The 20,075-nt window shown below is 35.4% G+C and overlaps 1 protein-coding gene across 1 annotated transcript; it reads right to left on the bottom strand.

Moving 5' to 3' along the window:
• Window positions 1-4,364: 4,364 nt before the first annotated feature.
• On the bottom strand, window positions 4,365-5,367 carry LOC120293889 (probable inactive purple acid phosphatase 29). Its single transcript, XM_039313675.1, has 2 exons — window positions 4,989-5,367; window positions 4,365-4,819 (listed from the first exon to the last, which is right to left on the bottom strand). The coding sequence occupies exons 1-2, from the start codon at window positions 5,347-5,349 to the stop codon at window positions 4,365-4,367; spliced, it is 816 nt and encodes a 271-aa protein (XP_039169609.1). The 5' UTR covers window positions 5,350-5,367.
• Window positions 5,368-20,075: the final 14,708 nt, after the last annotated feature.

The following is a 20,075-nucleotide window of genomic DNA, read 5'->3' as shown; positions in this document are numbered from 1 at the left end:
GTGCTTGAGCTTAGGTCAAAAATGGATCTAAGCCTAATATTAAAATGGGACCTAGATTCATGAAATTAAACCATAGCTATGAATTGGTCAATTCGAACATTGTCGATTGAAGCTTAATTGCTTGATTTCTAATTCTTGGGAGGATAAAATTCTTCAAATTAATGACTTCTTGTGTGAATTTCACAAAATCAATCTCGAATTTGGACTTATCTTAAGAAAATGAGTGAGAAACAATCATCCATTTGTAAGTTATGAATGATCAATTTTAGTCTCATAATTAGGGCTAAAAATGGCAATTCGTATTTTGACTCGATAGATCGCGAAATTGAATGCTCAAATAAATTTCAAATAGTCCCTAAACCAAATGTCAAAAAAGGAACTACACCTAAAACTAGAATAAAAGTAATTTTATTTTTGGTCGATTTAGAACCTAAAACTGAAAAATTCTGACATCAAGGTTATTAACCAAATTTTATGAAACTTTTGACACAAAAGTCAAATTGATATTAAAAGAAATGTATTTGTGCATTTTTTTTATTATTTATTTTTTGGGTCAAAGGTTTGATCAAAAGTTAACCATTTAGTTGATTTTTCCTAAAATTTGACTTTTTGGTCAAATCTTTGAATTATCAAGAAATTGATTTGAAAAAAGTGAAATTAAAGTTAAGTGGATTTTTTTTTGGTAAAAAGTCAATTTTTAACCTGAGGGTTGACTTTTAGTCAAATGGTTGACCAAAAAGTCAATCCAAAAGTCAACCATTTGAATTTTGGGTTTTTCTTAAAAACGAGCTAAAATCTGCTTAAAAATAACAATGCAAAAGAAAGAAATGAAAAACAACACTTTTTGGTCGAGAGAAAGGGTTCCGTCGCAATCATAAACTTGAACCTCGATTTTTTTTTTCCGTTTAATGATGCGTCAACTAAAAATCAAGGGTCAACAACTGTTACGTGTCATCCATCTCAACAATTTGACAGTAAAATTTAGTAGAAACTAACAAAAAGTAAATTTATTACAGGTATATCAATTTGAAGCTTTTGGTGATCAAAAAATTAGTTTGAAATAAATTTGTAATAAACATATCAATTTGAGGTTTTTGTTGCATTAACCCTTTCTTATTTGGGCTGGAATTGACTTAGAGTTTGAAAACTATATACTATTTTGAAACTCATATTGACACTTTTTGGTGAGTATAAAAGATATCTTGAAATAAAATGCGATATATAACAGTATTTTGAGTATTTGATACAAGCATGGGGGTAGATTGATTATTTGTTTGGCAAATTCATTTGTGACATACGGAGAGTAAAACTCTAAACTGAGATACTCGTCAATTGTCACATGTCATTTAACTCATCAATTTGATGGTAAAATTTAATATAAAGTAAATTTATCATAGGTGTACCAATTTCGATTTTTGTTCGTTAAAAATTAGTTTTTGGTAATTTTATCACATATGTACTAGTTTAAGATTTTTCATGATATTAACCCATCTCTAACATGCTACATCATATGAAATAATAAGAAAACTAATGAAGTAATACCACGCAAATCTGTACAATGGTATACACGTGACAAATTTACCTCAAATTAATTTTTTTGATAACTAAAAACTCAAAATTAATACATCTGTAACAAATTTATCCAAATTAATTTTTTTTATCTCCAAAACCCCTCCCCCAAAACTAGTATATTTGTGATAAATTTATCCTCTGTTAATGTATGTTAAATTAGATTAATATCACAAAAATCACAAAAATGGTATACATATAATAAACAAAGGGTAAAGCCCCAAACTGATATCCCTATTAATTACCACATGTAATCTAACTTAATAATTTGATAGTAACAAGGTACATTTGTCACTGATGTACCAATTTTGAATTTTTAACAGTAAAAAAATTAGTTTGTAGTAAATTTATCACACTTATACCAATTTTGAGTTCTTCGTCGAATTAACCATATTATAAAAGGAAATGGCCTATCTTTTGAATAACTTGTGTCTGAGATAAGTCATTTACAAGATCGTGGCATCAATATTAAAGTGCCTTGAAGCTAGACTCTAAATCAAGATTTTGTCATTTTAAAAGAAAGTTAGTAAGTCCTAAGAAAATTTGATAATTCAGATCAACCTTGGTAAAAGGCTCAAATGAGTATTGATGACCAAAAAATATCTGATAATTTTATCAAATTAAAAAAGGGATAAATGCAATAGAAGTTCTAAAACTTGTTACGAAAATGTAATTGAGCTCTAAAACTTGCAAAAAGTGCAATCAAGTTATAAAACTTGTCAAATTGGTTCAATTGAGTCCTAAAGTTAACACTGTCAAACTTACTAACGGAAAATGCTGATGTGGAGCAAACGTGGCATTTTAAATGATTTTTATTTTCCACGTGGCTTTTTAAATTATTTTTTATTCAATTTAAAAAAATAAGATTTAAAAACTAAAATATATTTTTTAGAAACTATTAAAAATAAGAGAAAATGGCAACTCCTCCACCGCCGTTGCATATCGTTGGAGAGGTGATGACGGTCACAAGCCTTGGGCCAAGGTCGTCGACCATCGCTCGACTAGGGCGAGGCCTCACCAACCCCGGGCGAGGGCTAGGCGTGGGCGAAGGCACCCAGATTTGGGCACGCCGAGGGCCGGCGATTGTCGCCCACCTTGGGCGAGGCCTCGCCAGCCCTCATTGGGGGTTGACGACCATCGTTGCCCGAAACTAGGCAAGGCCTTGCCTAGGGCGGGCGATAGTCGCCAGCCCCTCGTGAGGGCTTACGTGCCTAGATCTGGGTGCCCTCGCCTGCACTTGGCGAGGGGCGCCAGTCCTCGCCTAGGGCTGGCGAAGCCTCGCCGTGGTCGGGTGGCGGAGGTCGTCGGCCGATGACCTCCGCCTAAGGCCGGGACCGTCATCGGCTCCTCCGGCGATGCACGGTAGCGGAGGAGCTGCCATTTTCTCTTCTTTTTTTTTTAGCAATTTTTTAAAATAAATTTTAGCTTTTCTTTTTTTTTAGTTTTAAATCTAATTTTGAATAAAAAAATTAAAAAGCCACGTGGAAAATGAAAATTTATTCAAAATGTCACGTTGCACCACATCAACATTCCCAATTAGTAAATTTGACGGTGTTAACTTTATGACTCAATTGAACCAATTTGATAAGTTTTAGAACTTGATTGCACTTTTTGCAAGTTTTAGGACTCAATAGTACTTTCGTAACAAGTTTTAGAACTTTTATTGCACTTAGTCCTAAGAAAAATGTTGATAAGTAATTCAAATAAAGTCGGTAGTTTGATATAAATTTATTAACTTCAATAAGATGTTAGAGTTGTGCATGCAATAGGCATCAAAGATGCCCATTTCACCTATAAAGGGTATCAATCATAATTCCAACATTCATACAATGCAATACAACAATATGACTTGCAAACAAAAGCCTAAGTTGATGCTTGACAGAGAGTGTCTTATTCCAGCATACAAGTAGATCTCCTCCTCTTGCGGTTCTCTTCCAGTACCACATGCTCCGTGTAAAATTGGCAAATAGTGGATGAGAAAAGCCAACAACAAGATTCAAGCTGTAATCCAACCAAGTTATGCAAATAAAACTACCAAAGTAGTTGATACAATCGAGTTTCTTTTCTTCAACACTCTATCTCTCCCCGTGCGAGCATGCGCTGTGTGCATGAATGGAAGGGGGCTGTTTGGTAATTTTAAGTAAACCTTTGTGCTGTCCATAATTTATCTATTATCGTTTTTTTGCCTTATTTCTTCTTATTGTTGCAAATCCGCTATCTACAATGACCATTGTATATGTTCATAAAGGTATTTGACTTGTATTATTGTGTCTGGCATCTTTTAGATTCTAAGAGTTGTCCACATTCAATTTGCATTACCAAAGATGTCACGGGGAATATGTTAGAGGCTCAGTTTCATTCCGTAAAGATTATGCAACCAATAAACTTGTGGGCCTACGCCCTAAGCATCAGATGTTTGATTGCATGGGTGTAATTTTTTTTTTTTTTTTTTTTGGGGGGGAGGCGGGGCAGGGAACAACAAAGAATGATGGTATACATAACAAGGTGGTGGAATTCAAAGGGCAAGCACTATTGTAATGTTAGGGTTTTGGATTGGGGTTACTATGTTTGTGTAGGAGAGATTTCGATAGGGAAGATGATGAAGAGGGAGGGATATCCAAAATAGGGTGTAGAGATTCAACAGGGGAGTTCCAAGGTAATGTTAGGGTTTTGAGATGGGGGCAATTAGGTTAGCTATCACGATGGATAGAGAGGATCTCTTACCAAGAAGAGAGAAAAGTTATTAATAATTAAATTATTTGTTGTTGTGAAGCTACATGATGGCTATTGTGACTCTATTGTCTATAAGGAGCAAGACAGTAAAGACAGAAGAAAGGAACTGGCAACATTGATACCTGAAGCTCCAAAGACGTGCGTTGAAACCAAAGTTGCTGAGAGGGTTTGATCCAATCATAACCAGATATCGAGGGAACTTTCGAATAATCTCCGCTATCGAGGAAGTAAAGATTGAGGACTGATTTGTTTTCAAAACCAGAGCCTTCAACCCCATGGACCTCCAAGTTGTAATTCCCAAAACCATCAATGAGCTCAACCCCGGCAGGATTGAGCTGAGACAAAGTGTGCTTGAGGGTAACTATATGCTTCATGACCCCTTCTCTTGACAAGGCGGACTCTTGGTCGTGGTTTCCCAATACGGCGGCCCATGGTATGCTTGCGGAAATGGCAGGGGAGAACGCAGCATCTAAAGATCTTGCAGCATCAGTCGCATCAGAGGCATAGATATTATCCCCTTCGTCCGATCGTAGAAGCATGAAACAGTTAGCTTTTAATACCTTCATTCGTCAATATTGGCGCCCAAGGCTGAGCTGTGATGTAGAGCGAATGCATATACAATTCGTACAAGCACAAAACGCGATTCGGTAGCTTGATTTGTTTGAGAATAGAAGAAGGGAACTAACCCGTGAAAACAATGAGGTCGGGCTTCTCAGCCAGGATCATCCGATGGAGGAAGGCGGTGGTGTTGAGGTCGGAGCAACTTACGTTCTCAGAAGGAAGAACATCCCTGCAGGGTGTGGTCTTGCCATCGGCGTAGTGCATGTCCGCCACCTGCAATATCTTGAATTCCCCGTTTTCCTTGAACCGCAACTGCTTCTGCTTCGTTTCTTCCGTCGAAATGGCGACAGAGCACAGACAAAGGACGACCGCCGCTGCCAGCAGACCTCGGACACCGATTGTCTTCTTCTGCTCCTCCATATTCTTGATGCCTACGGAAACAGAACTTCCGTTTAATGGTGGCCTCATGCTGTTATATCGCCTCATCTTCTCTCTCTACTTCAGTGTGAAACCAAACAGAGTCAGCAAGACTTCTTTGAAAAAATGGGAGTCCTTATTGGTGGACCAGTTGACTTGAAGACTATTCGTCAACCTCCACGGTGAACATCACATCCACTAAAAAATTAAGCTTCCCTATTTCTTTTTGAGGAAAATTTTCGGTTCGATTAAAGATGATTTTCCATGATGAGTAATGATTAAATTTCTCAATGAAAGGGAAATCACCACCCTCTAGTCGCAATTTGATTCTTGGAAGCCCCTAGACCTTTTGTCCTGTGTTTAGACCATTGAGGCCTCCTTTATGTACGTGCTAACAACCTAAGATAATATGACTTGGCAGACTTTGCTTTACCGAGTCAAAAATTTGGATAATCATGTTATAAAAAGAAGGAAATTTCCAGGATTTTTCCAATTGAATATAGAGATAGAGCATCAAAGCGAAGCACATTTTGAGATTCCATCCGAGGGTAGCGATCAGGATGATGGCGGTCTTTCTTTAGATTTGCTAGAAGACTCCCATATTTATTTATGAGATTATATCCAATTATGTGATCTAGGCATAACTGGGAACCATCATGAGATCACAATGACATGAATGACTCTATGCGGTCCATGCATGAAATATGATAATAGTGGTCACTGGTCAATACATTGCGTCCGGATTCCTGGGGAGAATGCTGTGAAGACGCCACCCATAGACACACTTTTCCATTTTATTTTTTTTCATATTTGAGATATAGTATAAGGAAAGATAGGGTTAAGTATAGTACTAATACTTTAAGTTTCAGCGTTCGTGTAATTAAATGCGGAGCTTTGATGCTAGTGTAATTATACTTTGAACTTTGATGTTTAATCGTTATTTGGTTCGATTAAATTCTCTAGATTAAATTCTCTAACTCTCTTGATCTTTGATCCTCAAAGTTTTATTTTATGCAATCAAATTCTCAACTTTCTCGACTTGTGCAATTTAAATCTTCGGTCAACCACTCTCACTAAACCGACAAATTAATTAATACGTGACACTGTCAATGGTAGAAAATGACACGTGAATTATGATATTGATGTAACATCAAATTGACACAAGAACTAAGAGAAATTACTGCACTCCAGTCGAGAATTAATTCTTCGAGGCCCCTAAACCTTTTGCCATATAATTAGACTATTGAGCCTTACTTTATGTAAGTACTAATGACCTAAGATAAGATGGCTAGCTTGTGTCATCGAGTTGAAAGTTTGGATGATCATGTCATAACAAGAAGGAATTTGCCAGGATATTTCCAATTGTTAATAGAGATTAAGCATCGAATCAAAGCACGATGTGAGATTCAATCCAATGTTAAGGACAGTGAGGCGACTAGTCTTTCTTTAAACTTCCTCAAAGACTCTCATATTTATATATGAGTAAATCCAATGGTAGCAACAAGGATCCTTTAACAACTAGTCTTGCTTCGTTACATACAACATTACCTTTTTCATTAAGCTTGTTTATGAATACTCAATTTGTTCCAATGAATGAATGATCATGTGGAGGAGGCAGAAATTCCCGTGCTTTGTTGACTTTAAATTCACAAAGTTCCTCGATCCCATTGTCATCAACAATAGCTTCGTCAACTTCTCTAGGGTCAGTTTTGGTCATTAATGCTATCTAGTTCATCAACTCTTTAAATGAATATCTGGTTTTGATTTCTTTGTCATTTGCTTCAAGGATTTGCTCTTTAGGATGACCTGATTTGAGTCTCCAATCCTTTGGTGATAGTGCAGATTTTGAACTTTGTATTGTGGATCACCAATGTTGGAGAATACGATCAATTGGTGTTGGCAACAGCACTAGTTCATGATCATTATTAACCTGTACACCTTTCAAAATATCTTCGAATCCAATATTTATGGATTCTTCTACTTCTAGCAAAACTTTATTAAATACACGATATGATTTTTAGAAGTTGAGTAATTGAGAAAAATACCTTTGTATGTTCCGTTGGTGTTGACATCTAAATTTTCGCCAACAAATTTTCAAAACTCACTGATTTAATTCATTTTTAATCATTGGAGTAGGAAACTAGAATGACTCAAGATGTCGTGCTTATTTTAAGATTTTATGTTCAAACGAGTCGGCTGATGTTCAAACACGAGTTTAGGGTTATGATTAACTTTTTCAATCCCATTAGTTCAAGAAAAATCACTTTCAATATGAATTTGGACACAATTAAAATAATTTGGAGAAGTAAGCACAAAATGATGAATTTGACCGCAACTTAATTCGGCCCAATGGGAGAACCAAATGAAGTGGCCAAGCCAATCCCCTATTAAAAGAAATAGAACAATTGAGAATCTCGGTTCAAATTGGTCAAATTAGGTTGATCCGATTTAACTAATTTTAACCCTAGTCAACCAAGTCAACACAAAAGTTAACAAAATGCAGCACAAAGTCCCATGGCTAGCCCCCTCTCTGCCTATCTAACAAAACGTCATTTTCCCAAATGATCAAAAATCAATCGATGTCATCAATCCCTAAAAACCCTCACCAACGGCATTCATTTTTTACTCAATCTTGGCCTTAGAGGGTCCCATGTCCCTTATCAATACGAAAGAACAAGTGTCAATCATATACTTACTTAAAGTACATCTTAAGTACCAAAACTTAACATGTATGGACTTTTAAGTGCCAAAACTTCCAAAAAGTACACTCAAGTGTTACTCTTTTTTGAAAATTAGATACTTAAGTACTGACATGGTGTGATTTTTAATAATAGAAGTGGTCCATGTAACTCACCAAAATATCCACTTAATAATCAATGTGCAAAACATCTTTTTGCCCTCAAATTTATTAATTAAATTAAAATTTAAAAACTAATTAAAAAAAAAAAACCAACATTCGGCGAGTGCTTGCACAGCCCTTGCCACTGCTGGCCCATCATCACCAACCCTTTCCAACAATGGTGGGTGGCGGTGGTGGCAAGAGTTATGGAAGCCCTTTCCGATGATGGTGGGCAGTGGTGGCAAGGGATGTAGAAGCCCTCACTGAATGCTGCCTCTTATTTAATTTAATTTAATTATTATTTAATTTTAAAAAAATTGGGGGCAAAATGACCTTCTTTTAGGCTTATCTAGCCAAGTCAACGCCACGTGAATATTTTATTTTAAAACAATTGCCACGTTAATAAAAAATACCGCTGGAAAAAGCCACATCAATAATTTGGCTGAAAATTTTCACCATTGGCACTAAAGTGTTTCTTTCTTTTCTGATTTTGGCACTTGGTATACATTTTGAAAGTTCTAACACTTAAATATCCACTTGTACCAAGTTTTGACACTTGGGGTGTGTGGCACTCCTTACTTGCTCTTTAAGTAATGAGCTATGGCCATTGGATCATATAATGAGGTGTAAGATTAGGATCAAGTCATTTTTAAAATTTAACCTCAATATTTTCCCATATCTTCTTTTTTCCCATATTGTTCTCTCTCTCTCTCTCTCTCTCTCTCTCTCTTAGCATCCTTGCTCTAGCAAAGCTCTGACTCTTCACTAGCACAGTTCTGATTTTTTTACCACCAATCTCTTCATGCAACTGGCCTCGTCGAAGTATCCAACCCAATCATGGTTGACACCACCTCCAATTGTTGCTAGAACTTGCTTGAATTGGCCGACTCTCACTTTTGCTTGCCGGAGATCATATTGAGAGGTAAGAGATCCAATAATTGATATTAATTCCAAATGATCATCCTAGAATACCTATGTTAGTTTCTATTAATTTGGATTAATACCACGAAAACTAAAAACCAGTACATTTGTGACAAATAGAGAGTAAAGTCTCAAATTGGTACACTCGTCAATTGTTGTCGCAACCCGAACTCACCGCCCTCAAATCTCTCATCATCACGAGGAAAAAAAAAAGGGGGAAAGGTTGGGTTTAGGGGTACTTAATCATGAGAGTTCCCTTACGGTTCGCGTTCTAAAAGACGTCATCACCCCGCCTTTTGGATCAAGCCTCTCGTGAATTCCCTTCATGAAATTGTGAGCTCTCTCAAGCTTGTACCCCGCATGACAGCGGAGTATCACTATCCATACCCACATGGGCGACACACCTTAGAAGAAGAGGTCGGGTGTGGATATCAGATTTAAGGGTACTTTTACCATGAAAGCCCTCTCTACAGTATGCCTTACTCATAAGGATGGCATCACTTCATCCTTTGGGGTACTCCCATATCGAGTATACTGAACCGTAGTGAGTTTCATCGAAACTCGTACCCCACATGATGAGTTTATTTATACGGTCTAGTTGTTTATGACGACCTAAAAATAAGACGGGAGTCACCACTAGCGTCATTTTGGGGATCGGCTAGAAAATCCAATTGATGATTAGGAGTGTTCCCTCGATTTTTATGCAGCTAATATCTAGGTCAGGGACTTGGGTTACGCTAATATTTCTATTAGTGCCCTTTTGGTACCTAAACAATACGTTGTGTTTTCCTAACATGACCATGCGTTTCTTTTTACATTTTCGAGATCATTAGTCCTAAACTAAACAATCATGTGTGTTTAATCATTTTCATTATATTCTATTTCTAGAAAAACAAGAAAAGAAAAAAAGTAATCAATAGAATTGAAATTACAAGACAATAAGTAAACAATCAACAAAAGCAGTAAATCTACTATGCAATCCTAGAAAATATAAAAGAAAAACACAATTGAAAAAGATGAGAGAAAGAGAGAAAACTTGCAACTTGTCGGGCTTCATAGGGCTTCATACAACAAATGAAACCCAAGACATATGTCGGGGAAATGAATAGTACATGATAATGATCAAAATGGACATCGACCTCCACTATCTTCTCGCTTTCTCTGTTTTTAGGGTCCTAATCCAAACCTAATCTAAGAAACTTTTAACTAGGTGTATATAATGGAAATAAACAAACAAACATATCAAAACAATAAAAAATAAGACATCATGTCTAGATCAATCATTTAAAGGAAGTGCAATACGAAAGTCAAAACTTTGGACCCCGGGGTTGGCCTTTGTCTTTCATGCAAGAGTCCCGCTAAGACACCTATTCAATCCATTTTTTTGTGACTTATAGCAATTGTTGACCAATTGTATTCTCGCATGACCAATAACGAGTTTCCTAATCAAGTGATCTATGTGATCCTAAGATTTTCTCTCGATATCATGCATCAACCCTACCATTCATCTAAAAGTCACATGTATTGCAAAAAATTAAATATGCATCCAGGTCTTTTGAACCTTGTTTCTCAACCAATCAAGCAAGAAAGTGAACCGTCAGTGGATCACTTATTACCAAGGGCATGCGCCAATCACAAGCGCAAACAATTTCTAGTGCATGATGGGATTATATGTATGAGGGGTACATGTAATATTTCAAAAACATCTCTCGAAATCATTCATGGAAATTTTTTAGACAAAGTAATGTCTCAATTATGAAAGGCATTCAATTGACAAGGTTAGTCCGGGGCTCCCATAAATGCACTTACAAGTATCGTAGGCATTTTAAATAAAATTCAAACTGTGACTTTCACAATGTCAAAACAGGATTTTAAAAAGGTTTGAAAATATTTATGATTAAGGGATATTTAGGCAATGGAACACATTCAATTGCTAAGGCTAGCATGGGACTTGCATAAATGCACTTACAAGCATCGCTGACATTTTGAATTTGGTCCAAATCACGGTTTTCCATAAGCCAAATTGAGTTTTGGAGAAAAACTTTTTCATAAATTGTTTTTGAGAAACATCATATGCACCAAAGCATTTTTTTTAAAGATGCAATTTGAAAATGTCAATTGTTTAACAATAAAGATCAAAGCATTTAGAACAATTTTCATGAAGATGGCGTGGCCTAATTTCATGCACAAACTAGCCTAAAAAGTATAACTAAACGATCGTAATCATGTTTACATCAGGAAACTTCAGAATAAGCGTGTAAGAACAACAAAATTGAGTAACACCCATTGACAATCTAACAGCAAAATTGAGTAATACCCATTGACAATCTAACTATGAAAAAAAAATTAATATGTATAACGTGACAATGAACAACTTTCATGCAGAAATTTTTCTTGAATGAGTTACACATGAATTTACAAAAATCAAATAACAAGCAACAACACATCATAAATTTGCCAAAACAATAGGACATTCAACTAATGTCACAAGAATTTGTCCTATCAAAACATGTCTAAAAATCATCAAATTTACATACAGCATAGCTAACATGATGACAAGCAAGTTTCACTAAGAGGCTGAATTCATATTCCAAATAGAAAAAATGGAACAAAAATATGAAAAGTCTGTCCAAACAGGGGTTAGAACAAGAGTCCAAAATAGGTCAATTTGGTATCTTAAAATCGAGATCTTTAAAAGTGTGCGCATCAATAATTAAAAAAATAGAAAATAAGCATTTATTAGAAAACCTCAAAATCACTCAAAGAATGCACAAACAACATGAAGAAATCACATGGGACTTAGGATTGGATGCAACAAAAAGTTTGGATAGTCATCTAATCCTAAGTCGGCATGCAAAATGTTATACAATTCAAATGATATTATGAGATGACTCATGATTTCTAATGGTATGCTTGGGAATCCTAAGTGCGATCAGCACTTTTTGTGAGACAAATTTAATATGCAAGATGATATTCAATGAACATGACCTAAACATGTATGCAAACCTTACAACATGTGGTTTAATCAACAAGAAGGTATGAGCATAAGATTTTGATCACTAAATGACTCAAACAAGCATGGAAATGTGCACATATAACAAGGTTTCATTTTAACATTGAGTTTACAGAACAAGTATGATTTCAACCATCCTCAAAACATGCATAAATCCTACCAAACTATATGTCCATCACATATTGATGTAGTACCTTTTATTATAATGCATGCAATTGACTCACTTTACTAATTTAAAAACCTCACAAAGCATGCATCAATTGAACATATATATCATGTATTTCAACTTTCATGAAGGATTTGAGACCATAGGTGCATCTATGGACTCAATTTCATCAAAACAAATCTCGAACCGATGCAAGACAGACTGACCTATGTTCAAATCTAAGCGATTTTGATCTACCTAAACATGTCTAAAAATTTTGAAAATAATAATACAGAATATGCACAACACCTGTACAAGCAACTTTCATGAGGAAAGTTGTTCCAAGATTCAACACAAAAATCAGCACAAAAATAGCAAAATCAGAGATCGATATGGAACAGATTGACCTAAGCCTAGATCTAAGTAGATCTAACCTAGTTGAACATATCCAAAAATCATGAAAAAAATTAAAGAGATGTATGAGACGATTTGGAACAATACTCATGAAGAAAAGTTTGTAAAAAAATGATCATGAAAATTGGAACAAAATTAACAAAGCCAAAAGGCGGAATAGAATCAGAATTGAAAAAGGCCTAAACTACTACAGAATCGTTAATCTTCAAAGGCATTTTTTGAGGGTCAAATGACACTTGATTAGGGTGTGCAACCTATCGTTTCGAAGCTTAGGATGTCTATTATCTAATCCTAAAAGGACTCAAGCTAAAACAAGGTCATTTTGAACCTCATTTTAGCCAAAACAATGACCTATTTATAGACCTACGAAAATCATAGATTATGCTAAAAAAACCCAATCATCATTGAAATCATCAACAAATCATTGCAGCATTCATGTTCATTGATCTTAAGCATGTAAAAGCCCCTAATCTTGAATCCTAGCCCCAATCGACTAACTCAATCTCGCTTCATCGAATTAAAGTTTCAAATCGTTACATTCATCGCGATTTTCGTCAATTTCTACCATGATCAATCGAATCAAACCGTCGGATCACGATTGAGACTCCAAGAATGTAGATCAGGTCATTACAGCTCATATTAGGATCAATCGAACCGCCGGCTGAAGGAAAAAAAAAGGAAGAACCGGTCCAAAATGGATCGGCCTTGACTCGCTGGCGAAGATTGGGCTGTCGGTGAAGATTGGGCCGCTGGTAAAGATCTGGCCATTGATCTAACCTACTCTATTCACAACAAGGTCAAAAATATCTTCTACTACAGATCATTAGTAACTCGGATGCTTGGGAGCTCCGGTGACCGTCGGTTCAAGCCTAGAACGAAATTGGTCCAAGAGGTGAACCGAAACTTAGAGAGAGAGAGACAGAGAGAGAGTAAGAGTGATCTATTTGGGCGGGATTTTAGAGGGAGAAAAGAGAGAGAGAGGCCTGAAGAGGGAGAATATTTCGTGCTAAAGATTTCATTTATATACTCCTCACATTAAGCGATTTCGGCTGTCAGTTCAACCCGACGGTCGAAATCTCGATCCAATGGTCAAAAATTCATTTCGAAGGCTCCATCATGATCTCGAGGTGTCAGGTAATTGATCTAGTAGGTTTGATTTGCAAAAAACCAAGCCAAAATTAGGAATTGTGACAAAATGTCTAATTAAGGGTTAATTTGCAATTTGACGAAATTTGAGAATCAATTTGTAAAATTGTGAGAAATTGAAGGTGTAGAAGTGAAATTGGGTTGAGAGAGTTCCAAAACCAGTGGCCGGGGGTCAAGAACTAGCTAGCAAGGGCCTGAATCGGCGGTCCCGGCGGCAAATGTCGGACCAACCAGACTAGTTCAATCCAGTTCGATCAGATTTTGACTAGTTCTTGACCATTTTGGTCCAGTTTCTGCTATTTTGTCAACTTGGGATCCTTGTGGGTCAAAAATATATGCAAATTGACCCCTAAATGACCAAATTAAAAAGGAATTTAATCATTTTTATGAATAAATTGACCAATTAAGATATAATTAAACTAATCAAATCTTATAAATGTGATCTAGGGGTCTTTTATTGACCTAATTGAATGAATTATCGTGGAAAAAAATAATTTGAAACCATGGGTACTTTGAATTGGGCCTAAAGGGCTAAAATGGTCAAATTTGCAATTCAATGGGCAAAATTGCGAATTAACTAAAATTGAACTCAATTAGTGTCACAATTGCCCCATCTAATTAGCCACCCATATATAAGATCAATTTTCATATTCAAATTGACCTTGAATTGAAGCGCTTGAGCTTAGGTCAAAAATGGATCTAAGCCTAATATTAAAATTGGATCTAGATTCATGAAATTAAACCATAGCTATGAATTGGTCAATTCGAACATTGTTGATTGAAGCTTAATTGCTTGATTTCTAAAGCATGGGAGGATAAAATTCTTCAAATTAATGAGTTCTTGTGTGAATTTCACAAAATCAATCTTGAATTTGGACTTATCTTAAGAAAATGAGTGAGAAACAATCATCCGTTTGTAAGTTATGAATGATCGATTTTAGTCTCATAATTAGGGCTAAAAATGGCAATTCATATTTTGACTCAATAGATCGTGAAATTGAATGCTCAAACAGATTTTAGATAGTCCCTAAACCAAATGTCAAAAAAAGAACTACACGTAATTATAACTAGAATAAAAAGTAATTTTATTTTTGGTCGATTTAGAACCTAAAACTGAAAAATTCTGAAATCAAGGTTATTAACCAAATTTTATGAAATTTTTGGCACAAAAGTCAAATTGGTATTAAAAGAAATGTATTTGTGCATTTTTTATTTTTTATTTTTTTTTGGGTCAAAGGTTTGATCAAAAGTTAACCATTTAGTTGATTTTTCCTAAAAAGTTGATTTTTTGGTCAAATCTTTGAATTATCAAGAAATTGATTTGAAAAAAGTGAAATTAAAGTTAAGTGGATTTCTTTTGGGGTAAAAAGTCAATTTTTAACCTAGGGTTGACTTTAGTCAAATGGTTGACCAAAAAGTCAATCCGAAAGTCAACCATTTGAATTTTTGGGTTTTTCTTGAAAACGAGCTAAAAACTGCTTAAAAATAACAATGCAAAAGAAAGAAATGAAAAACGACACTTTTTGGTCGAGAGAAAGGATTCCGTTGCAATCATAAACTTGAATCTCAATTTTTTTCCTTTTAATGATGCGTAGACTAAAAATTAAGGGTCAACAACTGTTACATGTTATCCATCTCAACAATTTGACAGTAAAATTTAGTGGAAACTAACAAAGAGTAAATTTATTACAGGTATATCAATTTGAAGCTTTTGGTGATCAAAAAATTAGTTTGAAATAAATTTGTAACAAACATATCAATTTGAGGTTTTTGTTGCATCAACCCTTTCTTATTTGGGCTGGAATTGACTCGAGTTTGAAAACTATATACTATTTTGTAACTCACATTGACACTTTTTGGTGAGGTTAAAAGATATCTTGAAATAAAATGCGATATATCAGTATTTTGATTATTTGATACAAGCATGGGGGTAGATTGATTATTTGTTTGGCAAATTCATTTGTGACATACGGAGAGTAAAACTCTAAACTGAGATACTCGTCAATTGTCACATGTCATCTAACTCAACAATTTGATGGAAAATATTAATATAAAGTAAATTTGTTATAAGTGTACCAATTTTGATTTTTTTTTTGGTCAAAAATTAGTTTTGGGTAATTTTATCACATACGTACTAGTTTAAGATTTTTCATGATATTAACCCATCTCTAACATGCTACATCATATAAAATAATAAGAAAACTAATGAATTAATACCACGCAAATTTGTACAATGGTATACACGGGACAAATTTACCCCAAATTAATTTTTTTGATAACTAAAAACTCAAAATTAGTACATCTGTAACAAATTTATCCAAATTAATTTTTTTGACCCCAAAAAACCTCCAAACTAGTATATTTGCGATAAATTTATCCTTTGTTAATGTATGTTAAATTAGATTAATATCACAAAAATCACAAAATGGTATACATATAATAAACAAAGGGTCAAACCCCAAACTAATATCCCCATTAATTACCACATGTAATCTAACTTAATAATTTGATAGTAACAAGGTACATTTGTCACTGATGTACCAATTTGAAATTTTTAACAGTCAAAAAATTAGTTTGTAGTAAATTTATCACACTTATACCAATTTTGAGTTCTTCATGGAATTAACCATATTATTAAAGGAAATGGCCTATCTTTTGAATAAATTGTGTTTGAGATAAGTCATTTACATGATCGTGGCATCAATGTTAAAGTGCCTTGAAGCTAGGCTCTGAATCAAGATTTTGTAATTTTAATAGAAAGTTAGTAAGTCCTGAGAAAAGTTGATAATTCAGATCAACCTTGGTGAAAGGCTCAAATGAGTACTGATGACCGAAAAATATCTGATAATTTCATTGAAAGAAAAAAAGGGATAAATGCAATAGAAGTCCTAAAACTTGTTACAAAAATGTAATTGAATCTTAAAACTTGCAAAAAGTGCAATCAAATTATAAAACTTGTCAAATTGGTTTAATTGAGTCCTAAAGTTAACATTGTCAAACTTATTAATGGAAAAATGCTGACATGGCGCAGGCGTGGCATTTTAAATGATTTTTATTTTCCACGTGACTTTTTAAAATTATTTTTTATTCAATTTAAAAAAAATAAGATTTAAAAACTAAAATTTATTTTTTAGAAACTATTAAAAATAAGAGAAAATGGCAGCTCCTCCACCGCCGTTACCTATCGCTGGAGGGCGACAATGGTCACAAGCCTTAGGCCGAGGCCTCGCCAACCTTGGGCGAGGGCGCCTAGATTTGGGCACGTCAGCCCTCATGGGGGGCGGGTGATTGTCGCCCGCCTTGGGCGAGGCCTCGCCAACCCTCATTGAGGGCCAGCAACCATCATTGCCCAGAACTAGGCAAGGCCTTGCCTAGGGCGGGCAATAGTCGCCAGCCCCCCATGAGGGTCGGCGTGCCTAGATCTGGCACCCTCGCCCGCACTTGGTGAGGGTTGCCGGTCCTCGCCTAGGGCTGGCAAAGCCTCGCCCAGGTCGGGCGGTGGAGGTCTCGGCCGACGACCTCCACCTAAGGCCAGCGACCATCATCGGCCCCTCCGACAATGCACATCGGCAAAGGAGCTGCCATTTTCTCTCTTTTTTTTAACAGTTTTTTAAAATAAAGTTTAGCTTTTCTTTTTTTAGTTTTTAAATCTAATTTTGAATAAAAAAAAATTAAAAAGCCATGTGGAAAATGAAAATTTATTAAAAATGTCACGTCGCACCACGTCAACATTTTCAATTAGTAAATTTGACGGTGTTAACTTTATAACTCAATTGAACCAATTTGACAAAATTTAGGACTTGATTGCACTTTTTGCAAGTTTTAAGACTCAATAGTACTTTTGTAACAAGTTTTAGGACTTCTATTGCACTTATTCCTAAAAAAAATGTTGATAAGTAATTCTAATAAAATCGGTAGTTTGATATAAATTTATTAACTTCAATAAGATGTTAGAGTTTTGCATGCAATAGGCATCAAAGATGCCCATTTCACCTATAAAGGGTATCAATCATAATTCCAACATTCATACAAATTTGCAATACAATGATATGACTTGCAAACAAAAGCCTAAGTTGATGTTTGACAGATTGTGTCTTATTCCAGCATACAAGTAGATCTCCTCCTCCTGCAGTTCTCTTCAAGTACCACATGCTCCTTGTAAAATTGGCAATCAGTGGATGAGAAAAGCCAACAACAAGATTCAAGCTATAATCCAACCAAGTTATGCAAATGAAACTACCAAAGTAGTTGATACAATCGAGTTTCTTTTCTTCGACACTCTATCTCTCCCCATGCGAGCATGCGCTGTGTGCATGAATGGAAGGGGGCTATTTGGTACTTTTAAGTAAACCTTTGTGCTGTCCATAATTTATCTATTATCGTTTTTTGCCTTATTTCTTCTTATTGTTGTAGATCCGCTATCTACAATGACCATTGTATACGTTCATAAAGGTATTTGACTTGTATTATACTGTCTGGCATCTTTTAGATTCTAAGAGTTGTCAACATTCAATTTGCATTACCAAAGATGTCACAGGGAATATGTTAGGGGCTCAGTTTCATTCCACAAAGATTATGTAACCAGTAAACTTGTGGGCCTATGTCCTAAGCATCAGATGTTTGATTGCATGGGTGTAATTATTTTGGAGGGGGGGGGGAGGGAGGGCGGGGGAACATCAAAGAATGAAGTTATACATAACAAGGTGGTGGAATTCAAAGGGCAAGCACTATTGTAATGTTAGGGTTTTGGATTGTGGTTACTATGTTTGTGTGGGAGAGATTTCGGCGGGGAAGATAGTGAAGAGGGAGGGATATCCAAAACAGGATGTAGAGATTCAACGTGGGAGTACGAGGGAGTTCCATGGTAATGTTAGGGTTTTGGGATGGGGGCAGTTAGGTTAGCTATCACCATGGATAGAGAGGATCTCTTACCAAGAAGAGAGAAAAGTTTCCATAGATAGGGGTGTCAAATTGTGGGAATCATGTATAGCTTGCGTAGTTGTCTTAATAATCACCGTAAACTGTTAGGAATAGGTATAAATATTTGAATTTTTATTTGTAGAATGGACTAGCAATCAATAAAAGAGCATAAGTTATTTAATTTTACTTCCGATTTATATTCACAATCAATTATCCTTTACATGACTGGCAACAATTGTTCCTCTCAGTACCTTTAATTCTCTCATTGCTTGTGTTTCTTGTCCAAGAATCAAGAAAGGATCCTTTCAAGACCTTTGTTGGTTTGTGTTACTCCATATTGTAAGACTAATTTTAAATAAAACTTGACGATTCCGATTTATCATCCACAGAAAAATCCATACAAAATTCAGGATCGATTTACGAAAATGTAAAGATCAACATACCTCCAGCCATTGATGAAAAATTTGCAAATGCGAAAACCCTAAAATCTTGGATGAATTCACAAAACACTATCGATTTTGGCGGATATGAAAACACCACATATATACATCTTGTTCCACTAGCCAATATCCCTCAAACGTGATGGTGTGTTTTCTATAATGATAGGATTTGAATTAGACAACCTAACGTTTTATTTCGTTTCTTATGTTACCAATATTTTTATTAAGACCGTTATGATAATATATTAACGAGTAAATATCATGTAGTAAACGGGGTAATAAATTAGGCAATAAATCGAAATTAATTGGGAAATACAAAATTGGGATCACATTTAGAATAATAAAATACATTATAACACATATTTCAAAGGTAGTTTGTTGACACTTTTTGGGCAAACAATTGAAGGAAAATTTTGCACTGTTAAATATGGGTATGTGGGCGTACACATACATTTATCTGTTCGCCACATAAAAACCCATAATTTCTATTTGAAATCTATCTATTATGGACCAAACTCGAGTTTGAAATCTCTGACTTACTATCGAATCAGTTTACAAGGAAATTGTACCACAACGTGGATAACCTTCTCTTTTCCCTCAGTAAGCAAGAGTTGCATGAGTTCAATAAGCACCAGCCAAGGAATCCAGCCCGACCATGATGCACCTGGGCCAGGGCACTAGTGACATAAGTGCAGGGCATGGCCACCAGGACGTGGACACGAGCAATGAAGTCTAGGACCCAGCATCTTGGGACCCGGACATAGGGGTCGTGCTCAAGTTTTAAGGTCTTACATCCAAGGGCCAAGTCATATGTTGGGAAATGAATTTTGATTTTTAAAAAAAGGAAATTATTTTTAAGAATTTAAGCATAAAATTTTCTTTGATTATGCTAATCACTTATTTTCTAATTGATACAAATGCTGGAGATTAAGAAAAATGTTTTTCGACAGAATTTTT

This window comes from Eucalyptus grandis, chromosome 5 (assembly GCF_016545825.1).
Source record: "Eucalyptus grandis isolate ANBG69807.140 chromosome 5, ASM1654582v1, whole genome shotgun sequence".
In the NCBI taxonomy this organism is placed as follows: domain Eukaryota; kingdom Viridiplantae; phylum Streptophyta; class Magnoliopsida; order Myrtales; family Myrtaceae; genus Eucalyptus; species Eucalyptus grandis.
The sequence above is the reverse complement of the archived record's forward strand: the minus strand, read 5'-3'. Positions and strand labels throughout refer to the sequence as shown.

Coding starts and splice junctions, on each gene's coding strand:
- LOC120293889 (XM_039313675.1), bottom strand. CDS start 5,349: ATGAGGCGATATAACAGCATGAGGCCACCATTAAACGGAAGTTCTGTT. Junction 4,820..4,988: donor CGACCTCATTGTTTTCACGG/GTTAGTTCCCTT, acceptor GATCGGACGAAG/GGGATAATATCTATGCCTCT.